General features: G+C 42.6%; 1 protein-coding gene across 9 annotated transcripts in view; it reads right to left on the reverse strand.

Annotated features, from left to right (window-relative positions):
- Window positions 1–1,235: 1,235 nt before the first annotated feature.
- The window catches only part of ZCCHC4 (zinc finger CCHC-type containing 4), a 52,012-nt gene continuing 39,387 nt past the window's right edge, over window positions 1,236–13,860 (reverse strand). For 7 of the 9 annotated variants that reach the window (XM_058670251.1, XM_058670249.1, XM_004579169.3 and 4 more), the window contains 5 exons: window positions 12,616–12,737; window positions 12,312–12,387; window positions 9,245–9,296; window positions 8,676–8,820; window positions 3,492–4,207 (listed from right to left, as the gene is read on the reverse strand). In XM_058670251.1, the coding sequence (XP_058526234.1) occupies window positions 4,072–4,207; window positions 8,676–8,820; window positions 9,245–9,296; window positions 12,312–12,387; window positions 12,616–12,737 (531 nt within the window). In that variant the 3' untranslated portion in view covers window positions 3,492–4,071. Of the gene's footprint in view, window positions 1,482–2,611; window positions 2,810–3,491; window positions 4,208–8,675; window positions 8,821–9,244; window positions 9,297–12,311; window positions 12,388–12,615; window positions 12,738–13,860 lie in introns of those variants that run through there. The other 2 variants (XR_009246311.1, XR_009246310.1) reach the window with 2 other exon arrangements.

Here is a 13,860-nt window from a genome sequence, read left to right on the forward strand (position 1 = left end):
AACCCGGCTCAGTGCAATAGCTCAACTGGCTAATCCTTTCCCTGCAAACACTGAAATCCCATCTGGGCATCAGTTCCTGTCATGTCCTGGCTGTTCCACTTCCCATCCAGTTCCCTGCCTGTGGCCTGGAAAAGCAGCAGAGGATGGCCCAAAGCCTTGGGACTCTGCACCCACCTGGGAGACCCAGAAGAAGCTCCTGGCTCCTGACTTCAGATTGGCTCAGTTCTGGCTGTTGTGGCTATTTGGGGAGTGAACCAGCAATGGAAGATCTTTCTATCTCTCTTTCTGTAAATCTGCCTTTCCAAATAAAGTAAATCTTTAACAACAAAAAAGGATAAACCAAAACACATGCCCACAACATTTCATTTCACTGGCCAGAAACACTGCTTCCTGGGGAAACTAACAAGGGTATCTGGAAGAAAATGACAGCAGACAGGAATCCTCTGTACATTGTGGATTTGTATACTGAAAGATATATTTATTTCTATTGGAAAGGCAGCTTTACAGAGAGAATTAGACAAAGAGAGATCTTCCATCCATTGATTCACTCCCCCAGTATCTGCAGTGGTGGAGCTGAGCCAATCTGAAGCCAGAAGAAAGGAGCCAGGAGCTTTTTCTGGATTTCCCATGTGGGTGCAGGGGCCAAAAACTTTAGTCATCCTCTGCTGCCTTCCCAGGCCATTATCAGAGTGTTGGATCGGAAGTGGAGCAGCTGGGATTGAACCTGTACCCAAATGGGACGCCAGCACCTCAGAGGATTAGATGTATGCCACTGCACTGGCGCTGTAGATATATATTTTGAAATTATACTAGCTTCAGGCCTGGTGCCATGGGCTAGCAGCTAAAGTCCTCACCTTGATTGCGCCAGGATCCCATATGGGTGCCGGTTCTAATCCCAGCGGCCCTGCTTCCCATCCAGCTCCCTGCTTGTGGCCTGGGACCACTCACCTGTTGAGGACGGCTCAAAGCCTTGGGACCCTGCACCTGCATGGGAGACCCGGAAGAGCTCTTGGCACCTGATTGACGCTGCTCCGGCCACTGAGGTCACTTGGGGAGTGAATCTTCAGAAGAACAATCTTTCTGTCTCTCCTCCTCTATATATATCTGACTTTGCAATAAAAATAAGTAAATCTTAAGAAAAATTATCCTAGCTTCTCTTAAATTCCTAATATTTGATAGATTGCATACATGGGGTCAAATACCAACTCAGAAGTTTTTTTTTTTTTCATTTAATTCCAAAAGCTGAATTACTCTAAGTGTAAATAATAGATTTCTAGATAAAGCTGCCAGTCTTCCTCACTCAGCACATTCAGGACCTTGGGAGGCAGGACAGCCCTGGTACTCACTCTCAATCTCTCCTAATACTCAATCTGCTTTCTTCTTTTCAGAAATAGAAAAGCACAAACCCAATCCATCTCTCAGGCACACTACCATGCATGTCAAAACCTCTGGACATTTTTCATCAAATTTTTATTGAACACCTGCAAGGCATAAGAGAGAAAGATGTAGAAAAAATGGGTCGTCAAGAAATTTGAGTCTTTTGGAGAACAAAAATCTGTAGTTATCTGAGTATAATATATGGAAGAGTCCCAGGCACAGTACAGAAGACAAAGGGTTCCCAGAAGGTGCTGGCAGCTATCAGGAACTTGTGGAAGACTTCCTAAATGGAGTCGAGGAGAGCAGGAAGGTCCCACAGGATGTCAGCACAGTCAGGTGGAGGCACGCATTCCAAGAGGAACAGTGCAGGATGGAAAAAATGCAGCATAGAGAAATAAAGTTAAACATCAAACCAATGTTTAAAAAACTGGGAACAAAATTGTGGTGTGGTAAGTAAAGCTTCCACCTGTGATGCCAGCATCCCATATGGGCACTAGTTCATGTCCTGGTTGCTCCACTTCCTATCCAGCTCCCTGCCAATGGTCTGGAAAAGCAATGGAAGATGGCCCCAGTGCTTGGGCCCCTGAGCCCACATGGGAGATACAGAAGAAGCTCCCAGCTCCTAGCTCCTGGTTTCAGCCCACTCCACTCCAGTCGTTGTGGACGTTTGGGGAGTGAACCAGTGCATGAAAGTTCTATCTCAATACATATGCTTCTCTGTAACTCTACCTTTTAAAAAAAATAACAAAATCCTTAAAAAAACAAACTAACCAAAAAAACCAAAACAACAACAACAAAAAACAAAGGAAAGAAAGAAAACCAAATCATTAAGGGTCTACAATTCCGAAATTTAGCTGTAATTATGTCTTAAACACATTTTCATGGATGTTTACCCAGGCAGCTAAGATTTAGTTGTGATGCCCATGTCCTGCACTGGAGTATCTAGGTTTGAAATGCACCTAGGGCTCCTGATGCACACACTAGGATACAGCAGTGATGGCTCAAATAGCCAAGTTCATCGCATCCTTGTGGAAGACTTGGCAGACACCATAATTGAGGTCATCTCTCTCTGCACATATGAAACAGAGTTCACATCTCACTCAATCACCTCTAAATCTGTCACTCCTATGATCACAGCAATCCCTGTAACAGAGGAAAAGATTTTCTCACACTTCCTAAGCCTGGGAGCACAGTGCCATCTGACGTGCCCCACCACCACCATCACCTGGGCCACGTGTTACATTTCACAACAGGCATCAGTTTTCAGTGGACTTTAAATTCCAGATATGGGGTGCAGTACTCACAGGACTGTAGGTAACCCCAAGCGAAGATGCCTCGAAGTTGGCTCCAAAGCAGTTGGTCAGGAAGAAGACAGAAGTCATTATCAAAGTCCTTTGAGGCTTTTCAAGCTTCGTGACATGACATCAGAGGTCTGGTAGAGAAGGGGGAGAGGAACTGCTCGTTCCCAGAGCTAACCCTACACTCTTCAGTGCTCTGCTACTGGGCCAAGGAGCGCTCACTGCTGGGCCACAGGGACAGTCTTCATTCATTAGCAAAACTCACTGACATCAGAGGAGAACCAAGGGCCAGGTTCAGGGCTCTCATATACTTTAACCTTGAACACAAACTCAGGCAGAGCTGTCATTCTCCCTGTTACAGTAATGAAGAAACCTGGACCTCTCGAGAGTGACTGTTGGTCAAGGCCACACATCAGGAAGTGTCAGCACAGACATGAGAGACTTAACCAAACTACCAGCTTCTTTCACTGCATTAACAAATTGAAATGGGAGTAGATGCTGGGCACAGTGATTAAGCTGCCACCTGGGACACCCACATCCCATTTTAGATTGCCTGGCTCAAGTGCCAACGCCTATGCTTCCTATCCAGCTTCCTGCTAACACGTTCCCTGGGAGGCAGCGGATGACGGTTCAGAGAGCATCGGTCCCACCAACCGTGTGGGAGCCCTGCGCCAAGGTCCAGGTCCCTGACTCCAGGCTGTCCCAGCCCTGGCTGTGTGTGGAGTGAATCACAGGATGAAAGATTTCACTTTTTCTCTCAGCCTTTCCAATGAAGTGAAAACAAATAATCACACACTGAGATGACAGAGCCAGTCATAATTCTCAATGTCTCATCCAACATTTAATTGATTTCATACCATCCAAAAGTACTTAATAAATATGTAACAACAGCCATTACCATCATCACCTTTACATCTTCAGAATACTTTTGTAAAAATTCTTCCTGACATCTTCAGATTCAGTCTCAAAATAACTGTAGATTGTAGCTTTCTTTATAATGTGGTTTAAATCATGATTTAATAGTTAACATAAAATGCTTGTGTATCTAAATTGATAGACTTTGTTTAATATAAACAAAACTTCAAGGTTATCACTTCCATTTTCTTCTGATGTAGTCTACAGAAAGAACACTGTGTGCCCATTCCTCAGACAGAAGAGGCTGAAGAACAAGTAGAGGGTGCTAGTGCAGCAGCTCATGACACAGCAGGCCCCCCAGGTCTCCAGACCAGCAGGTGAGGGGACAGATGCTAAATTAGCAAATGCCACCAACCTGTTTTCTAGCTCAAAAGGTGTATACCTTTTCAAAGCGATTGCATAGAAGTCCAGGGTGGCACTTTCAGAAAATGGCGTCAAAGGTTGGACTATAAATCTTCCTTATTCTCAAGTCACTGGACATTTAAGAGCAAAGATATTGATGGGTTCTCTCCCCACTTTTCTTTTTCCTTGTAACAGATGTATGATTCATGGTCTGTCCTTTAGTGGTCTCCATTTTCATCTTATTACTTTTTCTTTGCTTCTGCTTTCTGACAGCTCTGAAAAACAAGATGCTAAATTATTTTATAGAATGAACACAGTGAATTATGTAATTATGTTGAAGTTTAATTAACTAGCCAACAAAATAGAAAACAGAAGGCAAAGAATTTACTGTATTGTAAGCATAAATCCTCAGCATCCTATCCATAACAACAAGGAAACAGTCAAAGGCCTGACCAAGCAAAATGTTTCGGAAAAGAAATTTCTTTGCAAGATGGGTAATGGATTTAGAACAAGCTATTCAGGACAAACTTACCTCGAGGTAAAGAGCTAAGCCAATGAGTCTGGTTGGTTTTGTTTTTGCTTTAATGTATCTTTTTTTTTTTTGGTACATCTGTATTGTTCAACTCAGCACTTCTATCTTCAAACACCTGAATTATATTTTTTAGGAAAAGCACTGACATCTGTTAGCAGAGCTAGAAAAACGAAACAGCCCAATCTAAATAACTGGCAGTAGTTGAGAGGTCTCATCTCTAAGTCCAACAGCTAATCTCCCTCCCTGAGTGGACCTAAGTGTCCCTCAGAAGTTCCACACACGATGAGCATGTTTTGTGGTACTTATTTTCTTGAAGACTAACTTCAAAATAAAACAAGCTAGAATTTCACCCTCAAAAAACACCAAAGCAGACAAACAGAAGCTTTGGTTCTGGTGCCCTCTGCACTGAGGTGCAGCCATCTGTGGCCGAGAAAGGTCACAGTTCCTTCCTTCACTGTCTGCAGGCTAGCTCGCCATTTACTCGATCACAAACTATGGAATGGCTGGGGCAGCTCTATTGGCACACATGGCAACTTCTCTGCTTCTCCAGCTGCACCGCTTGCTAAGAGTCAGCTCTCATAAGCAATGAGCAGCTTCCCAGAAATAAAGTTTATTCTTGATCTTTGCAGGATAAAACCTGGGAAAAGAGTTTCAAAGATGGTATACAACCCTACAATGGGTTAAACTCTTTGTTCACTCAGCATAGTTAGCTGAAGTTGCAAGCTCAAAGTACAAAAACCAATGCGTATAATCTTTGACTTCAGGAAGCTGGAAAACTGAGTAAGACAAGGCAAGAGTCGTTCATCTTCAACTTTTTTTTTTTTTTTTTTTTTTTTTTTTAAAGATTTATTCATTTTATTACAGCCAGATATACACAGAGGAGGAGAGACAGAGAGGAAGATCTTCCGTCCGATGATTCACTCCCCAAGTGAGCCGCAACGGGCCGATGCGCGCCGATCCGATGCCGGGAACCTGGAACCTCCTCCAGGTCTCCCACGCGGGTGCAGTGTCCCAAAGCATTGGGCCGTCCTCAACTGCTTTCCCAGGCCACAAGCAGGGAGCTGGATGGGAAGTGGAGCTGCCGGGATTAGAACCGGCGCCCATATGGGATCCCGGGGCTTTCAAGGCGAGGACTTTAGCCGCTAGACCACGCCGCCGGGCCCCATCTTCAACTTTTTTTAGGTGAAGAAGTTGAGGTTATGAAATCCTAGGCTCCAACTTGATTCTACAGCCTGTACCTTCATTTACCCAGATCTATATACTCAACTGCAAATTATGCAGGTATGTAATATACTAAGCATAAAGCAACAACTCCATAAATAATATTAACAGTAGTTCCACATGATTACACATAAATTTTCCTGATAATTTTACATTTTTTATACGTGGATTTAAAGTTATCTTTTATTTTTTTGAAATTATTTATTGGGGCTGGCACAATGAGAGTGTTATTAACCTCCTAGTGCAGGTTAAGTCACCCCACAGCAACTCATCCATATGAGCAGTGGTTCAAGTGGCAGCAGCTTGACTTCAATCTAGCTTCCTGACAACGTGCCTGGGAAAGCAGAAGATGGCCCAAATGCTTAAGCCCCTGTACCCGCGTGGGAGACAGGAAGAAGCTCCTGGCTTTGGCCTGGCCCGGTCTGTCTGTAAGTGTTCTTCCTTCTGCAACTCCAACTTTCAAATAAATATTTTAGAATGTATTTATCTATTTGAAAGTATGAGAGATACAGAGAGAGAGAGAGAGAGAGAGGAAGAGAGTCAGGGAAGGAGAGAACTTCCATCTGCGGGTTCACTCTTCAAATGCCCACAGCAGTCAAGGCTGGGATGGAATTAAACCACAAGCCAGGAGCTCCATCCAGGTCTTCCACGGGGTGCACCTGCTGCCTCCCAGGCACATCAGCAGGAGGCTGATACAGGATGCATCCCAAGTCGTTTACCCCCGTGTCACAGCACACCTGAGTGTTACCTTTATATCAGGTTGTGGTTATTATAGAAATCTCTTCTCCAGCAATTTCTTAAAAGTAGGATAATTTCCTACTAATCGTCACTAGAAGAGTTAGCACATCAAGTGAATGAAGTATAATATGGAAAAAGTCAATGAGGCCATGGGTGCCTGTATGCAAATTTAAAGCAACTTTTCTCTGACGTCCCCCCCCCCAAGCAGGCCTAAAACATGACCAAGATTCATTAGGGGACACAGTAAACAAAACCAGAAGGAAGAGATTTAATATGTTGAGATGTAAACGAAGCATTGCAGACACAAAGTCTTTGAACTGTGATGAACTCACTGAATACAAATTACTTGTTTTTGTATAGCCTTAAGAGTAAATTGGGAGCAGCCATCCAGCTACAGCCAGCTAAGCCACAGCCCATGGAGCGTCTGGGTGGAGTCCAGCTCCCTGCTAAAGCAGCTAGGGGGCAGCAGATGACGGCCCAAGCACTAGTTCCTGCCACCCGCATGACAGCTCTGCTGTTAGCCTAGCCTCTCCCAGGCTGTGAGAGTATTCCGGGGGTAAACCAGTGAGTGGATGAGCTCGGGCTCTTCCCCTTCTCTGTCACTTCTTCAAATAAATAAATGAATAAATAAATCTATAAATTTTTAAAAGGTAAATTGATCTAGTACTTGTCCTCTAAATGATGGGATTTATGTAACTGAGAAAACAAGCTCTGACCACAAGAGGGAGCCAACATCATTCTAGTTCACAACTAAAGGAAAAACAAATGAATATAAAGACAGCGGCAGGAGCGTAAGATGGAGAGTTTTTATTACTTTTATGCCCAAAAAGCTAGTAAAAGTACTTTTTAAAATATATACTGATTTATTTAGGGTCCTGAGTTTGTTACAGTATATTCTATTTCTAAAGGTTTCTAAGGAAAAACAACAGATTTTTCAATAAGATTTTTGAATAATACTTCTAGACTAGACTACTGCTGTAAAATAAGAGTAAATCGACAGTTTTCAAAGTAGGCAGAATTTAAGCAGCTAGACCTTTAAGGGGAAAAAATTTTCACTGACCAAAAGACAAAAATAAGCAAATGGAAAATATTCTCATATAATCACAATAAATTACTTCATCAGATAAATATCATCAAATACTTTTAATACCAATCACTATTTTTCCATCCCAAATCGTATGATAGTCTAAGTGTTTAATCCTAATATCAATTTCCATGTAGTTACCTTTGGTTACCTAGTAATATGCAATTAAAAAGAATACTATCATCTTTTAGTTTTTCTAAAAAAAATTATTCAAATTAGCCCAGTTGAATGAAAAATATTTTTGTATACCATTGTTATTGATCTAACATCAGTCTGAGTCCTGATTAGTAACAAATACTGATGGGAAAAGGCAAAGATAATCATAGGATAAAATAGTAATAGAAACATTATATATATATATGTATTAAGATATCAATTTTGGGGCCTGGTATGATAGCCTAGCGACTAAAGTCCTCGCCTTGCATCTGCCAGGATCTCAATAGAGGCGCTGGTTCATGTCCAGACTCCTCTGCTTCCCATCCTGCTCCCCGCTTGCGGCCTGGAAAAGCAGTCGAGGATGGCCCAAGAACCTGGGATCAGGCACCTGTGTGGGAGACCCAGAAGAAGCTCCTGGCTCCTGGCTTCAGAAGGACTCAGCTCTGGCCATTGCGGCCACTTGGGGAGTGAACCTGTGGACAAAAGATCTTTCTCTCTGGCTCTCCTTCTCTCTATCTGCCATTCCAATATAAATAAACAAATAAAATCTTCGTAAGAAAAAAAATCAATAGCGTGTGTGTGTGTGTGTGTGTGTGTGTGTGTGTGTGTGTGTATAAAATCTGATTACAAAAAATGAGCTCATCCAACAATTTGTCCGCTGTGGAAATGCATGACATTCAATCCCAGATACCCTCTCCAGACTTCTCTGCTGTATGCCACCAGTCCTAACCGAAATACCACACCCTTCAGTACGGCCTCAACTGCCAGCCCTCAAACTGTAATTTCACATGAACCAGAGATGTAAAGTTCACCATTTTCTATCTCATATGCGGGCTGTTTTCATGTCAAATTTGTGAAACTGGGAACTTCTCCCCATGCAAACGCTATATCATAATTACAGTCATTAATGTGGCACTTCTGACTCCTCTGAATTCTACACTGTTTTGTAGACCGCACCATAGGAAGCACACACGGACATTTTTTTTCTAGTACATTAAAGAGATATACTAACTTGTTAGCCCTCTTGGATGCCGAGATATTAGGACAATTACTACGTTTGTGATCTAATTCACCGCAAATAAAGCAGCCGACTTTAGGGCCCTCGCAGGAATGATCTGGAACAGCACAGTGACTGCAAGTGCTGCAGTGGATCCAGGCTAAAAATAAAAAACAAGCTTCAGAGAAGTTCACTTAAACATGGTTTCATTTATTAACATTCCAGGCAGGACGCAGGATCGTGTTTTTTATCTCATTTGAATTTGGCTAAAGAGACCTAGCTGAAGAGGCTGGAACGCCACATAAACCAATGAACCTAATTCTGCTACTTGGCAACAAATCCAGCCCTTCCCCAAAGAGTCATGAGCTGACAGCCACCACGCCGAGGCCGGCTGAGTGGTCCAGTGCCCACTCAGATAAGCCAAGTCCAATGCCAAACCAGAGCAGGTCAGCAGCCACCGCTCCTGACGGAGACATGCGCACATCAGATCCCAATTACTGCCTGTCTCTCCAGGAGTCAGTTTTCTCTGTAATTAAATAAAACACTCCACAACCTGTTCCCAGGCTCTCCGTCTCAACACTTACAAGGCTTCACACACTTGTTGCAGAGAAAGCAATGGTTCCATTTCCTGCCATCCTACAAAAACAATTTTTAAATTATGTTTAATTTGTTATTAAAAATCAAGTCCCACAATTAAAAATTAAAATGTCTTATTAAAACCTGCATAAATTATTCATTCTTTATTTCTTCCTTTCCCAAGCTTCACAATTAAATACTTTGATTTTAATTTATGCATTTCTCTACTTGGCTCAAATGCCTCCTTGATGGGCCTCAATTTTCTTAACTGTAAAACCAGATTTTATCTAAATGATCTTGAACATCCACTCAGTTCATCTGCACAAAGAAGGACTCAAATGAAAATTTCAAGAGAATTAATGATTCATAATTTTATGTGTCTATACTGCTTAACCCTTAATGAAATTCATACTTGAGAATTTTACGTAATTTAGGAAGATAAATTACAGGTTACTGATTGAGTACTTTTAAAATAGTGAAATAAAACACACCAAGAAAAGTGCATAAAACATCTCTGTCCAATTGAATGCAGATGATAAAGTGAACACTGCCTAATGAAACCCAGCAGGCCAACAAGCCGAGGGGCACCAGTGCCAGAAGCCCCTAACACCCATCTGCCTTTGCAGCTCTAAATAATAAAGCATCATTTTGTACATTATAAACAGTCATATTTTTTTTTAAAAATACTTATTACATGTCATTTCTAAAGTAACTGGAAATATGAAACAGATTCAAAATGTCCATGAAAATACTAAATTAAGACATATTGATTTTTGTGCCAAAAAGATTCATGCATAATTTCCCCATAATATACATTCTCCACAGATTTTTAAAGACTTCTTATAGATACAATCAAATGTGTCACCAAAGCTAGAAACACGTGTAATCCAGGGCCGGTGCAGAGGTGTAGCAAACAGTCCTCTGCCTTAGGTGCCAGCATTCCTTACAAGTGCTGGTTCATGTCCCAGCTGCTCCACTTCCTGCGCAGCTCCCTAACAGTCTGGGGAAGCAGCAGAGGATGGCCCACATGCTTGGACCATTTTACTCACACTGGAGACCCAGAGGAAGCTCTTGGCTGCTGGCTTAAGACCAGCCCAACTCCGATGGTAGCAGCCATGCGGGGAGTGAACCAATGGATGGAAGATCGCTCTATGTAACTCTTTCAAATAAAATACAAAAAAAAATTTTAAATGAATAAGCCAGTAATAAAGTTACAGAACTATGAAAAATGTCCTTTCAAGTATTTACATAAATATAGCCATTTCTTTGACAAATAATTCATGCTTAAGGCCAAAGTAAATGTTACAGCCTCCTTCTGACCAGAGTTAGTTAAACAGAAATGAGGGGCAGGCTTCGTCCAGCCGTTGGGATGCCTGTGTCACACAGTGGGGAGCTGTGTAAGCATCCTGGAGGCAGAAGGTGCTGGCACAAGTCCTTGGCTCCCTGCTGTCTACTCAGAGAGCTGGACAGAGCTGTGGAAGCCTGCCTTCAGCCTGACCCACTCCTGGCTGTTAGCATCCAAGGAGTGAAATCAGCAGATGCAAGGTCTCTCTCTCTCTCTCTCTCTCTCTAGCTTTTTGCCTTTCAAATATAATGAAAATAAATGCATTAAAATAGCAACTTAAAGGCCATCCTAGGAAATAAATAGGAGGGTTATTCACATTGTCAAAACCCGGAAACAAGGAGACATCCTTCCAATGCATGAATAGCAAACCAACTGTGGGATATGCCCTCAGGGAGTATTATTTAACACTACCAAGAAATGATGGAAAGACACGGAGGAGTCAGGAATGCCCCTTACTAACGTAACGGAATCAATCTGAAAAGGCTACAAGCTGTAGGCTCCCAACCATACTTCTGGAAGGGGCAGCTATGGAGACAGCCAAAGATGAGCAGCTGTGAGAAGTTACAGGGAGGGGAGTGTAAAGCTGGAGGACAGGGTGTCGGGGAGCACAGGGAAAGCCTCACATTATCCCACATTTGTCCCAGCTCATGGAACTCACGGCAGCAAAAGGAAAACCCAGACATAATCAATAGACTCTGGGTGTTTCACGAGGCACTGTGCGTTCATCAACTGCAACAAAATGTACTCTGGTGGGCAGGTGGACAAGCAGGGAAGATAGCTGTGTGCTGGGACAATGAGTTGGAAAAATCTGCACCGTCTGCTCAATTCTGCTGTGGCTCTAAAATGGCCCTGGAAAAATAAAGCCTATTAAGGAAAAATGGTGGCTAGATAAACAGAAACAGGAAACAGCAGTGATGAATCGGGTAGGGCTTCCACACGTGTAGAAAAGCAGCAACTAGCAGTCTCCACTTAATAAGCCTGTTGGAAGATTAAGTGAGTTAATCCCCATAAAGCTCTTAGGATAGAGGCTGGCACATACAAAGTACACAGCATAGTTATTAATTATTATTTCATCAGAATGGTGATAGTATCTCATAGTTCAAAGCCCTATTGGAAACTTCATAATTCTGCCTTCACCATACATATAAATCTCATTTTCAGGGTTGTATAGCACCATCTGAAAACGAATTCAAGCAACTGATGATGAAGGCAAGCAAGTGTACTTTTAAAATATTTATTTACTGGAAAGGCAGGGTTACAGACAGAGATCTTCCATTCACTGGTTCAATCTAAAAATGGCTGCAATGGGCAGGGCTGCATCTGCTAAAGCCAAGAGCCTGGAACTCCATCCAGGTTTCCCATGTGGCTCTCAGGGACCCAAAAACAAACCACCTTCCTCTGCTTTCTCAGGAGCATTAGCAGGGAGCTGGATCAGCAGAGAAGCAGCTGGGACTCAAGCCAGCATTCACATGGGATGCTGGCATTCACAGGCAGCAGCCTAACTCACTGTGCTGCAATGTTGGCCCCAGCAAGCATACTTTGAAAAACCTGCTGTACTCTATGATTAGAAACAAGGTACAGTATTGCACTGAAATGAAATTACTAAAATAATACATACCAATGCAAACTGTAATACTGACAAAAGGATAATTAAAAAACAACTGAAATTAGTAAACTAAAGCTGAAAACACATATTTAAATTAAAAATGCATTCTATAAGAAGAGCACACCTTGGATGGGCAAGAATTACAGTGTTCACAGTGCTGATTCTCAACAGAAACATATCGTTGACACAGAGGACAAAATCTAAAGAGGAAAGAAACATAAGTCAGCTGACTGTATTCACCAAGATCCACAAAATAAAAGCCTTCAAGCCTACACAAATTTGACAATACTCAGTATCCAATTCACTTTGAAAATATGAACTAAATTAAATGAGAACTGTATGCCTCCACACTGCAAGCATTTTACTCTTAGCTATACCTCTAAGCAAATTTCCTGTCATGATCCGATCCAGTCCCACTGTGACCTTACCTGTACCCCTCTTCTGTGGGAAGGATGATTTTGCTGGGGGGGATGTTGGTGAAAATCCGCACAGGAGACTGCTTTCGACCCGTTTTTCCATGTTTATAAAGTGCATGATTGTCATAGTCTACCTAGAAGGTGTAAAAAATTAAAGCACAAGGAAAACTTACTGAAACGATTCAACATTCGTTAGGATTCCTTAACCAACCAACCAACAAACTGACATCAAAATACAACTTAAACTAAAGCTTTCACAAGGTAATCTTCGGGGCTGGCCTTGTAGTGCAGCAAGTAAAGGCACAGCTTGTGATGATCCCATACAAGTGCCAGTCCAAGTCCAGGCTGCTCCACTTAGGACCCAGCTTCCTGCCAAGGCCCTTAGAAAAGCAGTAGCGGACAGTCAAAGTGCTTCATCCCTTAACCTACATGGGAAACCCAGGAGCTCCTGGCTCCTGGCTTTGCTCTGGCCCAGTCCTAACCCTTTTTCCATCTGGGGAGTGAACCAGGGTGTGGAATATGTCTCCCTCTGTAAAAGTGCCTTTCAAATAAATAAAAATGTCTTTAAAAAAGGAAATTCTTGAGAATGGCATCATGGTATAGTAGGCTGAAGCTCCATCTGTGGCGCCCGTGTCCCGTATGGATACTTGTTCATGTCTCGGCTGTTCCATTCAAGATCCAGCTCCTAAACATGGCCTGGGAAGGCAGTCGAGGATGGCCCAAGTCCTTGGGACCCTATACCCATATGGGAGACCAAGAGGAAGCTCCTGGTTCTGGACTCCAGATCAGCTCAGCTCCAGTTGTTGTGGCCATTTGGAGAGTGAATCAGAGATGCAAGGTCTCTCTTTCTGACTTTCAAATACATAATCTTTTTGTAAGAGACAGCATTCAGCTTTCTGTGTTAATAAAACAATTCTGTCCCTGAGGTGTGTGCTAGCTTGACAGAGGGTTTGTATCTTTGTGTGTGAAGTTCACCCAACTCTTAGTTTTCAGCTCAGCACAACTCAGCAGTTTCAGTTTGGTCCTCCGCCACTCACTGTCCTCTCACACTCAGGGGAGCACAGGTCTGGGGAGCAAGGGTCTCTACCATTTGTTATATGACCTCAGGCAAGTTTATATACTTGTGTTTTATCTATTAAAAAGGGTGACTGACACTTAAAATTGTCTGTGAAGCCTAAAACGACATAAAGCATGAGTATGTAAAACTCTTAGTTCAGGGCCTGACATAAAGCAGGAAGAGGGGCACGAGGCTGCTGA

Source organism: Ochotona princeps, chromosome 11, assembly GCF_030435755.1.
Source record: "Ochotona princeps isolate mOchPri1 chromosome 11, mOchPri1.hap1, whole genome shotgun sequence".
NCBI classification, from domain to species: Eukaryota; Metazoa; Chordata; class Mammalia; order Lagomorpha; family Ochotonidae; genus Ochotona; species Ochotona princeps.